The following is a 17201-nucleotide window of genomic DNA, read 5'->3' as shown; positions in this document are numbered from 1 at the left end:
CTGACAGACTCTTTAAAGAATAACACTGAAAAACTAAAAAACAACTTTGATTTAAAACACTTTTGACCAGTTACAGGAGAGCATGGCAGGTAATTTTACCTGGATGGACTTCGTTTGCCACAGACTTTGTGCACTGTAGGGGACATCCTTTTTTTGTTATAAGATTTGATTTTCAAATTTTTAAACAGAAATTCCCAGGGGCATTTGCCCTCGTCTGCATTACACAGACTGGTGTCAAGTTATAAAATAATAGCAATTTCGAATAGACTTTTTTGGTCCACTTAATTACATTAAAACTAAGATATTCCTCCCACAATTCTTACTTACTGCAACTTATCAATTCATGGCTATATAATCATACTGCAGTAAAACAAAGGCAAAGTGCAGTATCAGCCATAAATCTGCCAAGGACAGCCTGAGGTTCAACTACAATATGCTTGAATTTCACTGCACTCTCATCTAATAAATCATATACTTGGTAGTTAAATATGATTTGACACTTACATTTGGCAAACAAAAAAACACAAAAAGCTGTTTTTTTCAGTTTGGCATTTTTGGAGTTACTGCACTTTGGCCTTGTAGGGCAGAATGGTAGACTTTGAATTGAACATTTTTTTTTCCTTCACGTCATGCTTTCAGGAAGTGAAAATACACCACATGTTCTCTGAGTAACTTATTCCCACCGTCACACAAGTTATGATTTTAGTGTGGTGTCTTCTCCAGACAGAACTGTGTGCTGTCAGAGACAACTGCAATCCATCAGAAAGGTAAGCAAAGGATTTACTTCACTATATTATTTATTCTTAACTTGTTCTGCATACAAAGTGATAGCAAATATCCTGCCTGACTTGACTTTGATATTTGTAGCATTTACTGATACTTTGAATGAGACAACCAGTATATGTTTAATAAGAAAAATTGAATTACTTTTACGCGAATCACAAAAAAAATGCCATTTACTTCCTCTATTATATACTCATTCATATACTGATTCTCTGCCTAAAAAACCCAAACATAACTACTACTAATTATTACTCATTACTGGATTGCACTATGGGTAGCTTGGATTTTGTGTGTGTGGTTTGGGTGAACAGACTCTTTAAGCAATCTATACTGAAAAGGAAGCAAGTAGAGCAAGTATAACTTAAACAATGAACCTTTTAAAAATCCATCTATTCACTGTGGAATGCTATGAACATGTACTTAATGGTTCAATTCTTAAAAAAACAATTACCAGGTTATCCAAATATGTTGAGGTAAAACAAGGTAGGTTTACATAACATCACGTGATATAATGACTATTGGAGAATCCAAGACCACAGTTTTTAGACTAAATAGCATTACACAACACTTGTTTTTCCTCAAATGTTTGCTGGATATATAAGGAGTGGCCAAACAGCTCAAATTTTACTTCAGTCTTTATATACCATTCTAATGCAGCAAGATCTGATGGGAGCATCAAGATGCCAGACAAACAAGAAACAAAAGGAGGGTGAGCTGCGTGATAGAGGTGGTTTAACCTGTAAATTGGTATGTCGCAGTAGGCCTTCATGCTGGCTGGCACATATCAAAAGATTACCAGCTTTTCATTTGATTAAATCAACAACAGAGATAGACAGGGATATTGAGGAAGCAGACATTTTAGTTCAGATACCAAAGTTAATAATTAAATCCTAAGTGAAACAAGAACTTCCCACTTCAGCTTCTAAACAGAATCCTACACCTACTTGCTTTTCTGTGTAAGTTGATCTTTGTATTTGGCTAAACTTCTGTTTATGGCTCACAGTATTCCTCCACAATGTCAGCACCACCACCTTTAAACTCCCACAGAGGAGAGCAGCCTCCACCCTACTGTGCAGCTCCACCAAATTACCTCACATCCAGAACAGAGACAAGCTGCTTCTATCAGCCTACCACTGGATATGAGTCTTGCTGGGACATCAGCCCACAAGCCTCGTTGGACACAACGCCTCCGATAGCCTCATCTTCTTGTGATGGCAAGACAGTGAGAAGACCGTTTGTTAAAAAGGTTTGTAAGACTAGCCATGGACACTTTATCCATTGAGACCCTCCTGAGGGGTCGCAAGTGAAACCTTTAGGGATCGCAATAGGGGTGGGGCCTTAAAATAAAATCAGGATATTTCAAGGAATCTTTGTGATAACGATATTCTTTGGGCTACGTCAAAAATACTGAGAATATTAATATGATTAATTTAATGAACATACAATTGCAACAGAATTAATGTTAGAGTTTTCTATGTCAACATAATGTTAAAGGTTCACCTTTAAATATTCAATGAAAACGGAAAAAGAATGATTTAACAGTTATCTGGTTTGTAAAGAACAGTAACCAAGAGTAAGATTCAGATTCTGTATGAAATATAAATAGTACAACAAAAATATATGGCAATACGATATGGCACACCCCTCGATCACAAATTGATTAGCAGTACAAGAAAGCAGAAAAAAAAATGTTACAATGTGTTTACTTTCAAACTTTGCCACAATCTTTCCTATTCTCTAAATTTCGGTCTAATGTGACCTCCTCAAACCCTTTAAAAATTACGAAATTAAATCAATTTAAGAAGGAAAAATGACTTGTAGACATAAGCAACCTGTAAAAAGAAGCCGCAAATACAAATTGTTTTGTTTTCAGTGGTTAGGAAAACCTGTTTTACACAAATTCTGGCTAAATCTGTTAATAATGAAAAGCATAAAATCACATATCACAATAACAAAACACTCATAGCTGGTGCCGTGATGACTTTGATGTTTGATTTGACTTTGAACTACACTTATGAAATAGTATCAACTACATTAATGTATATAATTACGCTAGTTTTTTGACCACACGACATTCATTTTTCAACAGGTTTTGTTAATATCTACTACTTTTTAGGGAACTATTTCAACAGCTATGCTCACTTGCTTTTTTTTAAAAAACTAAATTCTGGCCAAAAAACCATGGCAGTAGTTGTGTTGAGGTGATACAGCTGTGATTTACTGTGATTTAATCAAGCAATTTCTCATAATTAAATGAAGTTTAGTGACTGCTGGGACAAGGGAAATTACTTTCTTAATCTGTAAATCTGTAAATGGTAAATGATCATGACTGTCCTGGTCAAAAATAAAAAATAAACATTTACATAAACCTGTAAAATCAGTTGCTCTTTATTTTTAAAAGTACTTTTTCTTCATTACATCCTGTGCAGGTGTTAAGCATGCTGACTCTCCAGCTGCTGTTCACCTTCAGTGTGGTGTGCGTTTTCACCTTCTCTGACGGTAAGGCAGAGCAGACCAACCCCTGGACTTACTTCAGCTCCATCATCATCTTCATCATAGTCGCCATCGCCCTCAGCTGCTGCAAATCCATCAGTCAGCATCAGCCCTGGAACATCGTGGGCCTGGTGAGTCACAAATACAGGGGCATGAAACCCCAAATGTCTGACAGGAATTCTAATCTGATTTTACACGATGCAGATACTGTCACAGATAACTATAAGGAAAAATACACAGCTAAACATTTAAATAGTAGACCAATATAACAATCAGTACGTTAAAAGGAAATATATATGAGCTGTTGAACACCCAAAGTCATACAGTCACATCCTGGGAAGAGAGGTTAAATATTGCTGCTGTCTCAGCTGAATGTCACTCAATTAAGAGCACATTTCTCAAAAATAAGTAGTCATGAAAAAAAAAACATTGAGACCTCTCTTTATATTTTAATAGGCTCCGAGACACTGGTACATTTTTAACTATGTCCAAATGAAACCCTCAGTTTCATACAAAGTTGTGTTCACACGTACATCACTTCTGGTGGCATCTAAAATTAGGACATCCTGTATTTTGAATGTCAAATGCACTATGCAGAGCACAGCACAGGGCCAAAGTGCACGCCTACCACAGTTTCTGGTTAAATAAAAGGTGTATGCACTTAATACGTCTATAAACGACTATAAAGAAGACTACAATCTGAATCTGTCTCTGTTATAAGAGGTTAAACCTGTGAAGCTATCCATGAAGCAAACTAAGGACAAAAGCTTTTGCAGATGATGTTGGAGAGGTTTAATCTGTTGAATGATGTGCCTGCAGATTGTGGTCACTCTGAGCTTGTCATACATGGTGGGAACTATTGCCTCCTTCCACAACACCACTGATGTCATCATCACTATAGGAGCAACGTTGGCTATTTCTGTTGCTATCATTGCATTCACTGCACAGGTCAGACTGAGTGGCTCCAGTAATATATACAAACATTAAGTGTTTCATGATATTAATTCATGTACTGATGTGTTGTTTTTTTTCTTGCAGACTTATGATTTCACTGTTTGGTATGGCGTTCTGCTGATTCTGGCTGTGGATGTGATCATGTTTGAGTTCTTGCACATTGTACTGCTCCTGCATAACTAATATCTCCTATGGATGTTTGGGTGCTCTGCTGTATTGAATGGTAGGTGAGAAAAGAACATGATAATAATACTTTATACAGCACTCCCCCGACTATAAAGTAGCTATTGTCTGGATCACCTCAGTAGGTGAAACAGTGCTGTCACTGATGCCTTGTAAAAGCATCCACCACTAGTCATCATGTTTTTCCACAGAAACACAAGCAGCTCAGCAGGGTTGTAAGTGAGCCTGTCTGCCTCTGCTGCGATGAACAATTCTTCCATGAGGAAGAGGAAGCTCTGTGTGGTTGTGTTTACATTTAGACTTATGACTTTGTTTTATCAAGAGCAAACAAGTGCACAGCAGCAAAATAAGTTTCTTTGTTAGATTCATTACCTATTTGAAACCTAGGCAAATTGGTTTGATTCAATTCAAAAACCTGGGGAGAACACAATGAATAAATTAACAAGATATAAGCAAAAAAAAAACACACACACACAAAAAAACCACACAAAACAAAACAAGAAAATGACTTCAAAATAAGCCAAAAAAAAAAAAAAAAGGGGGAGTAAAATACAAACACAAAGAAGAAAATTATTGGGGAGAAAGTGTTGTAAATAAAAGAAAATGTATTTATTCTATATTTTGTATAACTTTTCTATAACATAATTTTAAGTATAAAATTATTCTGCTTCTATAGTTTTATGGAGATTTTTTAATCAATTTTGGGGATCATTTTCTAATAATCTTTTCATACCAATTTGCTCAGGTTTCAAAGGGTCGAATAGCTTGTGAGAGGCATCTGAACACAGCACAAGAAAACTGGTGTTGAATAGTAATGACAGTTAAACAACAGGCTTGCAAAGAAATCTGATCAGGCAAAACACATGAGAACGCAAGTGAGCATAGAGTACAGAGGAATTGTGAAGGCAACCAAGTCTGAGTGAAGAAGGGTGTGGAATTCAGCTATCATTCATTTTATTATTTACACCTGAGCTTTTCTTACTGTAACATGTAACAAGGTCTTCCATGGCAAACACCTTAAATAAATTGTCATAATTTACTATTAGTTATTAGATGGCTCTCTCTCACCCTGTCCTAACTCTTCCTCCTCCCTTCAGTTCCTGATGGTGGACTGTCAGCTGATGATGGGGACGATGAGCTACCGTCTGGAGAAATACATCAATGCTGCTCTCATGATCTACCTGGACATAGTCCTTATCTTCCTCTACCTGTTGGGGAGGAGGTGAAACTATGTTCACAAAATACACACAAAACACACACAGACATACACTCCAAACTCGATGAACGAAAAAAAAATTTCCTTTATTAATATTACTGTTTTCAAGTATATACTCTATCTCCTGTTTTATGTGACAATAAAAAATGATTATCGGTGTTTTTACAGAATCGTGTCTTTGTTTAAGTTCCACATAAACAAAATTTAGTGTAAAAGAACATGTACTGTATTTGTTGTTTTGCAGTGCATGTTAACCAACAGAAACATTTGACCCGACAGTTATCCCACAACAAATAAAACAGCCAATAAAACCCACTGTAGAAAAAAAGTTTTGTTGGTGTTTATCTTGAATTCAAATTCAGATAAGCATTAACATACTGAGTGAGCTGTATAAACTCTGGACCCATCAACTCCCTCTGTGGATATCACTGTACAGCTGCAACTACTAACATGCCAGTTATTTTCCCACCCATTAGTCATTTTGTCTATAAAAATGTCAAAAAACTGTGAAAAACACCAGCCAGAATCTTCCACAGCTCAAGGTGAAGAAATAAAATTCATTCTTTTTCAACCCACAGTCCAAAACCCAAAGATTTCAGATATGACGATGAAAAGCAGCAACAACTTTCGACACTGAACTAAAAAACTATTAAATTATTAGTAAAATAGTTTCCCCTCGACTAACTGTTGCAGCTCTACATCACAAAGAAAGTAAACATTTCTGTTATGCACCCAGTAACAGCAGTGTGTTTGGGTTTAACATCCTATCCCCAAGAACCAGTATCAAACCGTACATGAAGAATTAAAATGTGATGTATCACCGTGCTTTGTGGAGAGTGAATCGCCCAAAGTCTCCAGATTTCACAACCCCATACCGTTTTGCACAGCCTCACCACAATGAAGAGTAGTTGAACTTGATCCGCAGCAGGTACCTCATGCGAGTCTGTGCAGGGTTGTAAACGATGAACTCGTTGTACAGGAGGGAATAACTGTTGCTTTTACCCACTCCAGTCTTCACCCCCGGCCCCATCGGCACAGTTACACCATCACTGAAAAAGAAAGAGGAATAAAATGAAAAGGTGTGTTTATCAAAAGGCCATCTTGGTGATTTTAATACCACCAGGAAAGTCAGAAATCTGATGGAAAAAATGATACTTTAGAAGTAATAATTCATACTTGGAGCTGCAATTAACAACATTTTTCAACTGATCACATCAACACTTATTTTAACCATTAACTGACTGAATCATCAGGTCCAGAAAATGGTAAAAAAAAAAAAAAAAAAAAAAAAAAGGCCTATCTCAGTGTCCAGGACATCATCACTAAATACCCCGTTTTGTGTGAACATCAGTCCAAATGTAAAAGATGGTCAGTTTACGATTGTAGGAGACAAAGGAAACCAGCAAATATTTACACTGAAGAAACTGGAACCACAAGATTTTGCAATATTTGCTTAAAAAATGACTCAAATGGAAAAATCAATAAAAAATAATTCCCTGTCCATCCATTAATTGTTTAATCTGCCAATTATTTCTTTAATTGTTTGGGTTATAAAACACTGACTGTAACAATCCAAACCAAAATGACCTAAATGACTAACAAAATATCTGCCCTTAACTGCAGCTCTAGCTTTATCCCTTAAAAACAACCAGCACAGTCTACTGAGGTTGATCAGATTTGGATTTAAAGGACGGCACAAGATGAAATTAGCAGTGCATTTCATGCTCAGAAGACTGCTCTGTAACGCTTTTTTTTTCAGACTGTGAAATCTACAGAGAGCCAAGGCAGCAGAGCGAGAGAGAGAAGGCAGAACTAATGAGAGTAAAACGAGGTCAGTCTTTTAATGTATGAGTCACTGTAGACCAAAAAGAGTTCAGAATTTAGTGTTTTGACTTTTCAGTTTGGTCTTACTCCAAATTGCCTCTTTGTGTTGTTAAACTGTCTGATATTTCTATGGAGTGCTTGAAAATGACCCTAAATAAATCAGTCTATATAGTTAATATAAAAAGCTTACAGTTTACATGAGCATAGAATATTAGAGCTTTTGTATTACTCTGCTAAATGATGCACTATTGTAAAAAACACTGATGGTTTCACAGAATAGCAAGAGGACTATAGAATAATATATAACCAAAGTGGATGTATTATGTTGTGAAGCACTGCATACCTCCCATCCAGTGGAAAGGGCAATGAGGCAGTGGGCTAATTACCAAGAGGCATTTCATGTTATTATTGTAAGGCAGGTGTACGCCATTCCATGTCGCTTTGCCATCCTGTAATCAGTGAACTGGCTAAGTTATAAAAATCTCAGCTAATAGTTTCTATTTATAGGAATATGCAGGTTGCTGATTTAAAACCAACAGAGATTCTTTATCACCAACTTCTTGTAATGTTATTATTACATCATTGATGCTTTTATTCTTGTTCTTGGTAAATTGTTCTCTGCCTTCATCAACCTGCTTTATTTTCTCTACTGATGTAATTAACAAACTTCCCCTGCTCAGATAATGTAATGATTTTTTGTTGCATAAAAAAAAGCACAATTTAATCAATGTTTGGCCGGTATGAAATGTATCAGTGTAATGAGACAGACTAACAGAGTGACGGAGTTTTTGGGGTCAGGTCCGGTCTGTCCCAGGCCCTTGGTGCTGTGTTTTCCAGCAGGCAGTTTGTCGGCCTCGTAGTCAGCATCCAGCAGCTCGTTACAGTCTCCCAGAGCGACCTGTAACCACACAGAGACACAAAGCATGGACGCTGAAACACTGCTAAATCCCGTCTGGGCCAAACATGCACTGTGATGTTCAAATCGTGTAGTTTTTATTGTTAATGTGGACTTGCTTTGGCATCTCTGCAGGGTCTGAAATACACAGACCGTAAGCAACCACTGCAGGCACAATTTGTTCTTAGGTCCTTTTTCAGTCAAATAAATTTTTTAGGAGCTAAACTCCAGAGTGCAGACACTATACTTTTCCCTTCGTTGAGTCTGTTGTCACGCACCTGGTCTTAATATAGGTTGTGATGTGCACACAGCTTTCTCATTTAATCTGGCTACAACACAAAGTGAATCAACTCACCTCACACAGTAACAACAGTCCCACGTGGTTGTTCTGATTAGCAAAGCAGTAGTTGGCACTCTTTGATGACATGTCAGCAAAGTAGAGACCTTTTCCAAACTGGATCAAAGAAAATCAAGGACATTCTTATCATTGGAAAAAATACATAGGGCTGCATTGAAAAACACTGAAGAGTTCATAGACAATGTAATTAAAATGTTAAGCATAATCATCAGTTACAAATACAACAGTTTCTGTTCTAAATATTGTGTCATGTGGTTCTTATATCCCGCGTTAATGTTGGGTGTAATCCCCTAAATAACTGTCAGCTATTTCAATAAATACCAAAATGCATTTTATGTCATGTATTCACTTTATTATTTTTGACTTGTGACTTTTGTTTTGAAGCAGATGACTCAAGTTTGAGAAAAACTTAAAGAAAGAATTTAGTAAAAAAAATATATATGCATGTATTTGTCTGTGCATCCCTCCAGCCTACCATGTAACCGGTGACAGGAGCTTCAGGTGGGGCCACTCGGAGCCCCTGACTGAGGATGCCAACCCAGTTAGAAAGGCGGGAACCGTGCCACAACAGAGTCCTGGTAGACACAGACACACACACACAGACACACACACACACACACACACACACACACTGGGTTATGTGTGTATTCATAAAGGGTTTGTACAGACAACGACAAGTCAAATTCAAGGTCTTATTTAGGATTTTTTTTTCCAGGCACTAATTTTTTTATGTTTAGGATGTTTTTTTGGAGAGTGTTTCTCCCCAGCCATCTGTTGCAAGAAAATTGCGTACAGAATGCAGAGAGCAGTGTTGCAAACCATAAACCCTATTGAGATAGTACAGATATTAGCGGAGTCCTGCAGGGATCAACAGGCGATAAGTCTGTTGGCGGCTCGCTCTGCCTGCATGCTGCGGTTCAGCGATAAACAAGCGGAGTTAGCTGCTAACAGCGACCAATTTTATACTTTTTTTCCATTTAAAAAATGTCAGATTTTTAGGGTACTCCAGTCCTTAAGTTTCTTAGTGCCAAATTCAAGTACCTCAAGAACCTTAGGCCCCTTGTGCGAACCCTTTTTATAGCAATGCAGATTTCAAGGCAGCACAGCAGATACAGTATGACATCTGAGGCAACATAAAGCAGTAATGATATTTATTAAAGCCCACAAGTGTATTGACAAGTTATCCAAACAGTGAGCCCACTGTGTGTTACCTGTTGTGTAACTGTGAGATGAAGTTGTTACTCTCCCCGTCTCTGTCCACTGAGAAGATGTCAAGGAGAGTCATGGTGTAGTCACGATGGGTGGAAGCGTGAGTGGACTGTAGATACTTTTCTATCACCTTCACACGGAGAGAACAGGAAAGTTTAGATGGAAACCAGCTGCACAAACTATCTTCAGGTAATTGTAGCTCAAGTGTCACTGAGTTTACTATTTTGTATGATCCATTTTTTCAGACCGTGTTTGTGTTGTATAGAAAAATAAATAAATACAAGAAAACTGCTTTCCTCCTTGTATGATGGCTTGAAGTTGGTAAAGAAAATCAGCTTTACAAAGAAAATGTTGCTATTTGATATACCACTGATATTACAGGTAAAATAGCTACAGATGTACATAGATTTAAATAAAGTATAGCTGATAGCTGAAAAGTCTTTTTCTATTCACCTCCATCATAACTGCTGAAACATCTTTACATGCCACCATAACCCAGATTACTTCACTAACTCACTTCTAAAAAACATTTTGGAGTGAATTTTAATTTCTTTTAGCGCTTATATTCAGTCAAACTGAAAAATATGTAAGCTTTACAACAAAATTGAATATTTAAAGTTCAACATTTTATATGAGGATCATATTACATTGCCTTGGATGATTTGATGTTATTGGTACAATTTGACTAACCCAGAGCAAATTGATAAGTCTATTACCTTAGTATGGGAATATCAATGGGCCAAGAGTGTTGACTGACTTGAATTCATTAGTCCTGGCTTTTCTAATTGGACTGTTACTATTCTTACCACAGTCCAAAAGCAACTTCTCACCGTGGTTTCATAGGAAATGCCTGTGTCATCGCTTCACTGCATTATTAGTAACTTTGATAATCTGGTCTCATCTCTCACCTGCAACCAAGCACTGTCTCCCTCCCTTTTTCCTTTCTTGCAGGTCTCGTACTCACACAACTAAAGTTACATGCAGAAACTACTATTACTAACAGCAGAACATTACCAGCAGAAACACTGGGTGCTCTCAAGTCTTTCACAACTTCAGTAATTTTTTCTGTCTTACGTCCAATCCCTCACTAGAGCAGTATCTTCAATGTCCTTCTGTGACATCTGTGGCGCAGAAGACTTTAGTTTTGATAGGCTATGACTCATGAAACCAATTAGATGCTGTGGGCAGGAAAGTGAGCGAGGCGACAGAGCGGTGATGCAGACAGAGGCATTGTAGCGTATTATTTAATTAATTAATTATGCTGAGTTTTTTTAAAAAAACTAAATTGCAGTTACAGATTAAATTCTTGAAATACTGCGTTCATGAAAATGAGATGGACACTAGGTCACAATGACCGTGACCTTAACCACCAAAATCTAATCAGATCATCACTGAGTCCTAGTGAGCATCTGTGCCAAATTTGAAAGAATTCCCTTAAGGTGTTTATGAGATATCCCGCTAATGAGAATGGGATAAATGGAGAGACGTGATGCTGTTATCCTCACGGCCCTAGCACCACATAAAAACTGCATTCATGAATGTAGCAGCAGTGTGGGTTGGTCCAGGCTGATAAACTTGTCCTTTATCATTAAAACAGCTATGAGAAGAAAAACACTGACTGTGTACTCGTGGCTGCTGGAGTCCAGAGGCTGCAGCTGGCACTTGAGGGAGCAGTACTGTCGGTCCAGAGGATGTTCATCATTGTTTTCACTAGACTGAACCATTTTCACAGCGATCTGAATGTCACTCAGAGCCTGAAAAAATACGAAGGACAGAACATTTTTCACAGATATTTAAGTATGTACTTAATTTTTTTTAACCCCTCAATCAATGGAGAACCTCTTTACCTCTAACAGTGCAATTTTTTCCTTCAGCTCATCGTCTGTACGAATTATTGGAGGAGTTTTCAACCTGTGGAGTTAGAGCAACACAGATCAATACAATGCTTGCCTGATCATTCAGCATTTGCACATCTCTCCCACTGAACAGCCACATATTTCCTACCCAAAGTCATGAGGGATGCGGGTGTAAAACTGGTTACACGCTTCCAGCAGCTCACGATTGCTGCCCTTCTTCTTCAAACACTCCTCTATTTTCTTCAGTGCTGTGTAGCCTGCACGGATCTGCTCTGAGGTCAGCTTGCCTGCAGGTAGAAAAAAACACTTAATTTGAAAATTAAGCACAACAATTTGTCACCAGCAGAATCTATTTATAAGTCAAGTGGCACAATTGAAGCTAAAGGGGAGTTTTGAGGACTTGTTTTAATGCATCACATCGTAGCAGCTTGAATATTTAAATGCTGCATGTGCTCTACATCAAATCAGTTTCTGGGAATGTTACAACAAGAGTACCAGGACACATTCTGGTACATTTCTGTTGTGATTTTGATTCTGTCAAACTGACCAAGAGGAGCTTTTCGGGTGTCAAACTTCATCTCTAGCACACACTCTTCCATGGCTTTGAGGTCACAGATTAGCTCGAGGAGTGACTTGACCTTAACATCCAGCTTAGAGGTCAACTTTTTGGGTGCAGCATCCATTGTGGTCTTGTTCTCTTCCTAAAGCAGGGAAATACATTGATGTTTATAATGATAGATGATAGTGGGGAGATACATAAGTTGTTGGTTCTTTGTCTTGTTCCTTGCCTTTTCATTCGTGCTGTAGTCCATGAACACCATGTCATATTTTCCAGCTACTTTCTCAAAACCTGCTCGGTGTTCCCACTCATTCTTGGTCTTGTCTAAAAACCTGCAGCAAAGCAAATAGGTTTCAGCATCTTACTAAACTCAGTTAAGTATGAGACATCACAAAATATATATTTGACTGCACAATCTCACTTTTTCTTGAAGATATCTTTGGCTTTCAGCAGGTCTCCACCACATGCTGACAAACTGTTTTGACCCACTTTTCCCACTTAAAAAAGAAACCAAAAAAAAATCAATGGCAAAACCAAAAAAATATATTTAATTGGTTAGTTCAGATGTTAGAAATTATCTTCTACACTGCAGGCTTGTGTTAACTTCTAGCTTACTTACAAACATTTAAACATATGTTAAATATGTTTAGAATCATGGGCACATAAACTCACCTCTGCCCCATCTCATCCACACACTGTAAGACTTGGAGCTGTCGTCTTCCAGCAGCTGGATCAGGTAGTATTTGTTGTTGTTAAACTGGAGATTTGTCTGCAAAGGAGAGAGGAGGCGTTTGCTGGAAGCGTAAAAAAATCAATTGACTTTTCTACATACCTAAACATAAAATTTAAATATAATTCATATAATTTTACAACCTACACTTGATTTCTGTTTATAGCCATCATTAAAAATCAAACATCCACATGGCAGTGTAGGTGAAAATAGTCAGGACGTTGTAGTAGTTACAAAAATGTTGTTATAAATTCATCAGGACTTGTTGTAATTTCAATGTCTATTAAACTATTTACAGTTAGTATTTTAGTTAGTCAGTATTATTCAATATAGAAATAAAAGTGATAGCTTTTACATTTTAATTAAAAAGCACTTTTAGGTTGGAGTATAAGAAAATTCCCTGCCAACATTTTAGGATATCTTCCTTAATTCATTTGGCAGATTCATTTGAGTCAACAAGTAAATATATATAATGTTTTTGTTTTTTTTAATTACCTGATTTAGCATCACGTCGTAAACATCATTTCCTTCATTGTAAACATGAGCCTAAAACAGAAATAAAACAGTTACTAATATCAGAAATTGAAATCACATCGTTCATGTAAACTTCAGATTCCTTTCTGTGTGTGTGTGTGTGTGTGTGTGTGTGTGTGTGTGTGTGTGTGAAAACAAGAAACAAATTGCATGTTCACAGATTAAACAATAAGACTGTTGCAGGACAAAGGTGAAAGATGCTCTACAAGCACTTTAGATAAACAAGAAACAAAAAAACAAAAAATACTGTTTGCAGAATACAGATAACATTTTTTCTCATGATTGATTAATCTGATGATTTGTTTTTCTGTGAAATGCATAAAAAAAGTAATATAAAATGCCCATTACATATTCCCAGAACCCAAAGTGACTGTTTGGCTTGTTTGGTCAACTGTAAGAAAGTTGGAACTTTTTTAATTTACTATCACATCATCTTTACTCTTTATTTCAGGTCTCCATTAGCTACTACTCAGCAGCTGCACATGTCAAAATGAGTAGCTGCAAACAGACAAAGACAAGCGCTTGATCCTTATATGCAAGAATCTGGAACAAGCCAATTTGACATTTGTTGCATTAAAAATTACTGAAACAATAAATAAATCATAAAAAATGATTAATTGACTAATTGTTAATTTGTCTTAGTTTGGCTGTTTTGTAAAAGAAAAACTACTTAATAATGATTACAAATTAACTCCCAAGAGAAAAAATACAAATAACTATATAATACAATGGTTTAAACTGCAACCAAAAAAAGTTTTGATAGATTTAAAATCAAATATTTAACAACACATACATATGATTACTTAAAAGATACTGTACCTTTCCCAGTTTGGCTTTACATTCAGAGTCCACTGGAGCTTTTCCCTTCATGACCACCGTCTTCACAACCTCTGTTCAGCATCCAAAAATCAGACATAAACCATTAATGAGGTCATCTGACATGCAAAACAGAAATTACTTGATGATGTAACCATAGTCAATACACTTTGTGAATCACCAGTTCCTCAATAACTTAACAACCCCATACTCCTTTCTACTAGCATAACGTCAACAGTATTTATGACAATAAGATCCACATTACCTTCAGTTTTTATTTCTTGTTTTGGCTTTTCTTCAGTTTTTGTCTGACTCTTGCTCTGCCCTCTCTTCCTCTTAGCTACAGGTTGCTTTTCGGTCTCCTCCTCTTCCTCTTTAACTTGAACTGGCGTCCCATTTTGAGCAGTCAAGTTATCAGTGTCAACCAAACTTTCTAAAAAAAAGAAAGACACAGAAGAAACATTTAATTTACAAATAGGTAATTCAAAGCTGAGCAAAAACAATTAAACATTCCTATAATATTTCTATTACGATTATGACTAATAACATCTAAATCAAGCCTTTCCTGAAAAAAAGTTACAAAGTGCTAACTAGTGGTAATCTATTAAAACAAGAAAATATGAAATAGGACAATGAGACATTATTTATAAAGTTAAATTTGTTGGCTATAGAACACCCTGAGTAAACTAATAAGACGCTAAAAATGAAATAAAAATGACACTGACCCAAGCAGAGAGAATGATAAATCTGACCAACAGGCAAATATGGCAAAACACATACCTGGTTTTACTGTCTGGAAGCGAATCTTCCTCTTGTACTTGGTGACAGGATTAATCTGGACCATCTTCTTTAGGTCGACTTCATAAGACGTCCCAGAGCCCAGAGACAGAGTGACAGAGGTGTCTCCTGAAGAGACGGCTGAGTCCAACAAGGCACAGGCTGAGGGCGAGTATGGCTCCCACTGTCCCTCATCTCCTTTCCACTGCCACACTGATAACACACACGTACGCATGCACGCACACACACGCAGTAACAATTGAAATGCTTTGATTGTAAAAAAAAAAAAAAAAGCACTTCGAATTTGCAGAACTTAGGTTCTTTCCTAGTCATTCTTTACAGGGTTTAAAAACAAAATGATTGTTGAATTTTACACAAACAGCGATTAAATTAACCATGAACAAAAATAAAAGCACAAAGAAGCCCTAGTATACATGTAGTACAGTTATACAACAACTGACAATTAGAGCAAGGAACCAACATATTCAATGTAATATTTAACCTCTAGCAGTTTTATTGAAATACTGAGAACAAATTTCTGTTTCGTAACCCTTGATCCCTAAAGTACCAGTAAAACATTTCATATCAAGACAAACTTGTAATTTAATTGTACAGTTAACATTATTAATAAATAGAAGGTTAATGATGAATCAGTTCACATTGTTCTTTTTTATGTTTATAAATTGCATTTTTCCCCCATGAAATTCTGAATTTAAGTTAAACATTGCATAAAAAATCTATTTTAAAGAGGTCCTTGCAGAAAAAAATGTGAGAAAGCCTGGCTTACCTCAAGCAAATGGTGCAGAGAAGAAATAAAACCAAAATAAACTTTTTTGCAACTTTGCCTAAATGTCCAGATAGTCTTCAATCACTTGGGCAAGTTTGGAATAACTTCAATGGTAGCACCAATGTATTGCTAAATACTGTCTGATACCAGCTGCCCTAAATTATTTTTACTGTGCAATTTCTATTAGAAAAACCCAGCACCTAATGATTATCTAGCACTGACAAAGTTGTGTGATGTTGTATGTTGATTGTCATCGTAAGTAGTGATACTGAGATTGTTGAATCTCAGATGCGGAGATCGCTACTGGTTATTACTTTGGTTTCCAAAAAAAAAAAAAACAAGAGGGGGGGACTGTGCGGCACTTCTTCTGCCACTAGACGGCAATACCTGTGACCAATCACACCTGAAGCACTTTTTGCACTTACTAAGGGTTTTTTCCTTAAGTCTAAATTCTTGCTTGTGTTGTACGTCGCTTTGGATAAAAGCGTCTGCTAAATGAAATTGTAGAATTGTAGAAACAAAATAGGTCTTTTTAACCACTTACAATTATAGACACAATACAATTTGCATTCAACACCAGCCTTTTTGTTTGATGGTTGTTAGCATCAACAGGTTTTACAAACGTTTTACTTGTAACAGATATAGAAGCCACCCTCGGCAAAATGTTAGCTGTTTTTCTAAACACTTTGCAACAACAGTAAATCCTGCATGGAGCTCAGACACAGTCCCTGCTCTCCTCTGCCCGGACATGTCCTCAGCTGACATCGCTACAGCAGCTAGCTACAGTGACGTAAAGCTAACCTTTCAGCGGGAAACAAGAACCAACCTGTTTTTGACGGGACTTCTTCGGTTTCTTGTGCACTCTGACTTTTACTTTTTGACTTTCTTGTACGCTTCATAGTAGTTAATGGAAAAAATAACTAGGTAGGCTGAATAATAAAGGGACAAAATGACGGCGGTTAACTTTCCCTACCTACTGTTTCCTAGTTTCCTAGCCGGTGCCGCTAAAGGTCGTTAAGCGTGAGGATGAATCACCTCATCGTTAAAACTGGAGCCTAACGCACGCGCTACATTACATTTATCAAAAACCTGAAAAAAAGTTCATCACAAATATATAGACTTTAGCTTCTGATTTCATATTTTTGCCTACGCTCACTTCTTTTTGCGCCGTGTTGAAAAACTGAACATTTTTGAGAAATAAGCCACATCGAAGCTGTTGGACTGTAC

General features: G+C 36.9%; 1 protein-coding gene and 1 pseudogene across 2 annotated transcripts; one reads left to right on the top strand and one right to left on the bottom strand.

Moving 5' to 3' along the window:
• The first annotated feature begins 491 nt into the window (after positions 1-491).
• On the top strand, positions 492-5799 carry LOC121951093 (protein lifeguard 1-like; annotated as a pseudogene). The gene is made up of 6 exons (XR_015778108.1): positions 492-767; positions 1787-2029; positions 3213-3407; positions 4096-4224; positions 4315-4453; positions 5511-5799. The product of XR_015778108.1 is annotated as a protein lifeguard 1-like (transcript).
• Positions 5697-17108, bottom strand: parp2 (poly (ADP-ribose) polymerase 2). Its single transcript, XM_042497310.2, has 17 exons — positions 16801-17108; positions 15191-15400; positions 14676-14843; positions 14414-14484; positions 13556-13606; positions 13003-13099; positions 12752-12827; positions 12560-12662; positions 12319-12472; positions 11920-12058; positions 11763-11826; positions 11535-11669; positions 9918-10045; positions 9182-9281; positions 8704-8802; positions 8227-8351; positions 5697-6678 (listed from the first exon to the last, which is right to left on the bottom strand). The coding sequence occupies exons 1-17, from the start codon at positions 16871-16873 to the stop codon at positions 6519-6521; spliced, it is 1953 nt and encodes a 650-aa protein (XP_042353244.2). The 5' UTR covers positions 16874-17108; the 3' UTR covers positions 5697-6518.
• Positions 17109-17201: the final 93 nt, after the last annotated feature.

Source organism: Plectropomus leopardus, chromosome 12 (genome assembly GCF_026936395.1).
Source record: "Plectropomus leopardus strain MGB_pleo_1.0 chromosome 12, ASM2693639v1, whole genome shotgun sequence".
NCBI lineage: Eukaryota > Metazoa > Chordata > Actinopteri > Perciformes > Serranidae > Plectropomus > Plectropomus leopardus.
This window is presented reverse-complemented; position numbering and strand designations above follow the sequence as displayed.

What these genes read in the sequence shown, in the direction of transcription:
- parp2 (XM_042497310.2), bottom strand. Translation starts at nt 16,873, where the DNA reads ATGAAGCGTACAAGAAAGTCAAAAAGTAAAAGTCAGAGTGCACAAGAA. An exon ending in CTTCCAGACAGTAAAACCAG is followed by an intron (nt 14,844 to 15,190) that starts GTATGTGTTTTG and finishes TCTTTTTTTTAG; the next exon opens with AAAGTTTGGTTGACACTGAT. An exon ending in GACTGTTGTTACTGTGTGAG is followed by an intron (nt 8,352 to 8,703) that starts GTGAGTTGATTC and finishes GTGTGGTTACAG; the next exon opens with GTCGCTCTGGGAGACTGTAA.